Source organism: Trachymyrmex cornetzi, unplaced genomic scaffold (assembly GCF_001594075.2).
Source record: "Trachymyrmex cornetzi isolate Tcor2-1 unplaced genomic scaffold, Tcor1.1 scaffold33, whole genome shotgun sequence".
In the NCBI taxonomy this organism is placed as follows: Eukaryota; Metazoa; Arthropoda; class Insecta; order Hymenoptera; family Formicidae; genus Trachymyrmex; species Trachymyrmex cornetzi.
In genome coordinates this window covers 266,603-272,184 of record NW_017298003.1, presented here as the reverse complement: position 1 = coordinate 272,184, position 5,582 = coordinate 266,603, and the positions used below count along the sequence as shown (strand labels likewise).

At 29.7% G+C, this 5,582-nt stretch overlaps 2 protein-coding genes across 5 annotated transcripts in view; one reads left to right on the top strand and one right to left on the bottom strand.

Annotated features, from left to right (window-relative positions):
• Eip74EF (Ecdysone-induced protein E74) overlaps positions 1 to 5,582 on the top strand; it is a 324,734-nt gene that overhangs the window by 98,780 nt on the left and 220,372 nt on the right. The gene's annotated exons all lie outside the window — the stretch shown is intronic.
• Positions 1 to 5,582, bottom strand: part of Lsm11 (U6 snRNA-associated Sm-like protein LSm11) — a 60,949-nt gene that overhangs the window by 52,418 nt on the left and 2,949 nt on the right. Inside the window, exon 2 of the mRNA XM_018510271.1 lies at positions 3,907 to 3,961. Within this exon, the coding sequence (XP_018365773.1) occupies positions 3,907 to 3,961 (55 nt within the window). The remainder of the gene's footprint in view (positions 1 to 3,906; positions 3,962 to 5,582) is intronic.

Sequence of the window (5,582 nt, the reverse complement as noted above, 5' to 3'; positions counted from 1 at the left end):
CCGTTACTAATAATTGGTTGGTATAGCAGACTAGCAGCAATCACAACAACATAATTTGTTGTTACATATTTACCGATCACCGGTTAAAGGTACTGGTAGCTTGCTAAATTAACAAAATCCTTTCTCTCAGTGAGCGCTGTAATACGTGCGCGATCAATTTCAATATTATTGAATTGTATATATCTTATTTAATTATTGATTTGTATACATGTTTCGGCTAACCTTTTAGCCATCTTCAGTACATCTTTGTAAACCTGGCACCCGACTTTTTATAAATTAAATTTTTTTATAAAAAAAATGATAGTATTTCGTTTGTAGTTGATTGTAGTAACAATAGTTTCGTTTGTAGTTTAATAAAATAAAAGATAAAAAATGATTAAAAAATGACTGTCATCCGACTTTAAGATAAAAAAAAATGTTAATGTAAAATCTTGATTCAGAATCGTATGTAGTTGTTTGTAGTGATTTTCCGGTCATTTGTAGTTGCACCGTTTAAAAGTTATGATAAATTAACAATAAACAAAAATATAACTTTAGCAATTTCCAAGATATTCAAAATCTGTTTGCGGCATCTTACATAGTATCGTTTGTAGTTGTTTGTAGTGATTTTCCCATCGTTTGTAGTTGAGCCGTTCAAAAGTTATGATAAATTAACAATAAACAAAAAACGTAACTTTGGCAATTTTCAAGATATTCGAAATCTGTTTGCGGCATTTTACATAGAATCGTTTGTAGTTGTTTGTAGTGATTTTGCTTTCGTTTGTAGTTGCACCGTTCACGAGCTATAGTTATTTAAACAATTGTATAAAAATGAATTTTTTTAATTTACAAGATATCTGAAATTCGCCTACAGGGCTCGATTCAGAATCGTTTGTAGTTATTTGTAGTGATTTTCCCGTCGTTTGTAGTTGAGCCGTTCAAAAGTTATGATAAATTAACAATAAACAAAAAAGATAGATTAAACGGTGTAACTACAAACGACAGGAAAATCACTACAAACGATTCTATGTAAGATGCCGCAAACAAATTTCGAATATCTTGAAAATTGCCAAAGTTACGTTTTTTGTTTATTGTTAATTCATCATAACTTTTGAACGGCTCAACTACAAACGACGGGAAAATCACTACAAACAACTACAAACGATTCTATGTAAGATGCCGCAAACAGATTTCGAATATCTTGAAAATTGCAAGTTACGTTTTTTGTTTATTATTAATTTATCATAACTTTTAAACGGTGCAACTACAAACGGCGGGAAAATCACTACAAACAACTACAAACGATTCTATGTAAGATGCCGCAAACAGATTTCGAATATCTTGAAAATTGCCAAAGTTACGTTTTTGTTTATTGTTAATTTATTATAACTTTTAAACGGTGCAACTACAAACGACCGGAAAACAACTACAAACGATTCTGAATCAAGATATATTAACATTTTTTTTATCTTAAAGTCGGGTGAGTCATTTTAAAAAAATTTTGTATCTTTTATTTTATTAAACTACAAACGAAACTATTGTTACTACAATCAACTACAAACGAAATACTACCATTTTTTTTATAAAAAAATTTAATTTATAAAAAGTCGGGTACCAGGTTCACAAAGTCCTCAGTCCTCAGTACGTACAGATGATTCCATGTGATAAAGTAAGAAAGTTGAAATGTATGAAATTAGGCTACAGTATTCGCGCGCGCATGGTTTTCCTTATTTTTAGTATCCGCAATGTTTCCATTAGAGGTGGTCAATCTTCACGTCTTTGAGAAAACGCAATCAGTTGACTAGCTCGATGGTGCAATCATGATTAAGCACCTTCCATTGATTTACAAAGTTTATTAATAAATTTTAAGTATATTCGCTAGAATAATGAATTTGATTGGAACAATATTGAAATCTTGGACACCGAACGAAATCATAATAAACGATTAATGTCGGAAATGATTCACATAAAGCGACAAACCAATGGCATTAATTTACAGACACCGAATTCTTGGACAAGATATATGAACCGATCTTAAAGATGCTTTGATTTTCTTAACTACATAAACAATGTTTATGACACATGACTCTCAGCAACGACTTTCGGAAAGACCTTAACGTTTCACAGTTTAAATTAGACAAGACAGCAGTTTACTTCATTACTCTAATACGAACAATAATTTATTGCAAAGCTTTTTTAATTACTAATTGATTGGTTATTTATATCATTGACGTGTATCGGCAGTGGTTTGATGGAGATGAGGTAACACCATTATTCTAACGAATATACTTAGAATTTGTTAATAAACTTTGTAAATCAATTGAAGGCGCTTAATCATAGTTGCACCATCCAACTAGTCAATTGGTTGTGTTTTCTCAAAAAAGTGAAGATTGACCACCTCTCATAAAAACATTGCGGATATTAAAAATAAGGAAAAATATGCGAGTACCATAGCCTAATTTCATATATCTCAACGCTTACTTTATCACATGAAATCATCTGTACGTACTGAGGATGGCTAAAAGGTTAGCCGAAACATGTATACAAATCAATAATTAAATAGGATATATATAATTCAATAATATTGAAATTGATCGTGCACGTATTATAGCGCTAATTCCCTATTTGCCGAATTTATTATAATTATATTTTTATATATAGAATTTAGAATTTAGATTATCATTCGTTTAAATTTCACTATTAACCCAGGAAGTCATTTAGTTAGTTTTTTTTTACGTAAATGATTACTCTACATATATAGAGTTTTTTTACACTCCTAAATTGACATTCAAAATATCAAGCATTATTGACTGTTTTTTTTTATTTTTTAAATATTAATATTAAATTTCTTATAGAACAGATGGGATATGAAATTGTTTGACTTTCTTAATAATTATGTTCTTTATAAATAATGATAAATAGTGATAAAATATTTGCTTTTTTATCACTTTCTAATTTCTTTATTTTCAAAATAATTTATTCGCTTGGTTCTTTTAGTAAGAAATCTGTAATCGCACGAGAATGGATTTAAATAGTTGAAAATGGATTCAGATTTTCAGAAATACGCATTCGCGCGAACGTTAAAATAAATCCTTTTCAATTCGGAATGCATTTTCATTCATTTATAGGAATTGCATGAAACATATTTCTATGCCTTTTAATCCAAAAATACTATCAGCTTTTTCTGTGCATCGTGAACACTGCTCAATTCAAAATTCTGAATATGAAATGCAGTTTTTCAATCCACTTGCATCCAATTGAATCTAATTGAATCCAATTGAATTTAATTGAATTCGGATTGAATCCAATTGAATCCAAAAAAAAAGTTTTTGCTATTTAAAATACGTATTCGGATAAATAAAATTTCAATCCATTTTAATCTATTCTCGTTTACTAGACGTATTTCTAGTGTTAAACATTATTGTTATTTATTAATTATATATTGTATATTATTGATGTATAATTTATTTAATATTTGAGATAATCATGTGTACAGATTTATTGACTATTTTTAAAAAAGCAAAAACATACGGATTCTCAATCAGTGAAGAAAACGTCTGAACTTCATTTTCTCATTGCCGTAAAAAATCGCTCTACGTAACTATTCCTTGTTAAATCTGAAATAAAATTCGATTAGATAAAATAACCTTATTTCTACATTGGTTTTCCCAATGCAGAGAACCATTTATGCGAATTGATTAATTAAAGATTTATAGAGGCAGAGAGGAGAGACTTTCAGATGTGCTATTGTACCTCGCTAAGCACCGACAATTGTAATTCGCGTTGAAATTCGATACTACATCACTCATGAATGAAGTTTCACCACGTGGACTGCGAAACTGCATGCGATCGCCATCTCTCGCGAGACGTGCGAAAGCTGCGCGTAAACATTGAGGAGGATTGTATTGTCCCTTTCTCTTTCCTTACCTTGATTCGATAAAAATCTCTCCCTCGTGGATTCTGGTACGGTTGATTTATCACTCTGAAATATATACACGAACCGCGAATCTTAGTTCTACTGCACTCTCACTGAGATCTGGAATGCCGATTACTCTAGTCTCCCGTTACAATGAGATTTCACGAGATTTTAGTTCCGCGTATTTCATACTCGATTCAGGAATCCCATTTTAAATTGCATTAATTTATTTTTATTATATATACATTCTTATATCAATATATCAATTCTAATAATATGATTCCTGATTTCAATTTTTTTCTGATTCTGGAATCCCAAAAGTCTTAAAATGTAACAAATAAATTAATAATACATAATGCTCTGGCAAAATAATCAGTAAAATTGTAATTGCCTTTAAAAGTCAACACAGGATATCAGAGTGTATAAATAATTTATTCTATATAAATATTAATAAGAATATACGTTTCAATCACTGTGTGTGTGTGTGTGTGTGTGTGTGTGGTTTGGTTCCTCTCCAGTACATAGTTAAGTGAAATATACAAATTAATACTATGATAATGTATGAACATAGTCAATTTTTAATTAATCTTACAAAAACTTTTTTCAAGTCGAAATTATTTTTGTGGCGACGTTGAACTGAGTATTAGTGTGTTGTTATTGCATATATGTAGTTCGTCCATTTACATTAACGCATTAAATTGCCGAATTTACTAAACATTGAATATTACAATATTAATTATAGATTAAGGAGATTATAAGGGTATAAAACATATATTATATTTACGTTTTAAACAAAATACGTACATACGAAAATTGTGTTCATAACATTCTGTTTTTATTGAACACATTTTTATAGATCATTTATTTTCAAATAATTAAGATAAAATAAAATTGAGCTCTCGAGATAACAAATAAATATATTGATAAATTAATCCAGGCGATTGAGAGCAGAATTGTGACGCCGTTATTTAAGCGTTATATATAAATTATATTTCATAGATCTTACATGTATATTAGTATAACATTGAACGTTTCGGTTTCAAAGTTATATTCTGTAAGCGAAAATTTTCTTAAAGATTCATCACAATAACTTTGGTTAATGTATTTAATGATTCGAAGATTGCAGTGATAATCATTTAGCCACAACCAAGTGACGAAGAGGCTTCTCAACGGTCAAACTGAAGAGGCTCGCTATGCTGCATTCTCGGATTCGAACACGATAGAATAATTGCGTAATGTTGAAATTAACACTTGAACATCGCTGATGATGGCTCGAACTGAGCCGAAATGTTCGATATATATTACACTATATACATATAGATTTATGAAATATAATTTATATATAACGCTTAAATAACGTCACAATTCTGCTCTCAATCGCCTGGATTAATTTATCAATATATTTATCATTTATTTTATTTATTATTATTTTCATTGTTATAAACAAACATTTTTTTAATGATAAAAAATCTAAATTTTTTTGTTTAAGTGTTACAAATGACTTGCAAAGTTTCATTGAGATTCACCAATTCCCTTATAAAAATTTTTCACCGTTTTTAGCCCGTTTTTAGCCCGTTCTTGCTCGTTTCTTGCACTCGCAAGCACTCAGTGTATCATGAAGGAACGATAGTGAGTATACACGAGTATGCAATAAGTATTTTTGAGGAGATTGTCCGTTTTCAATACT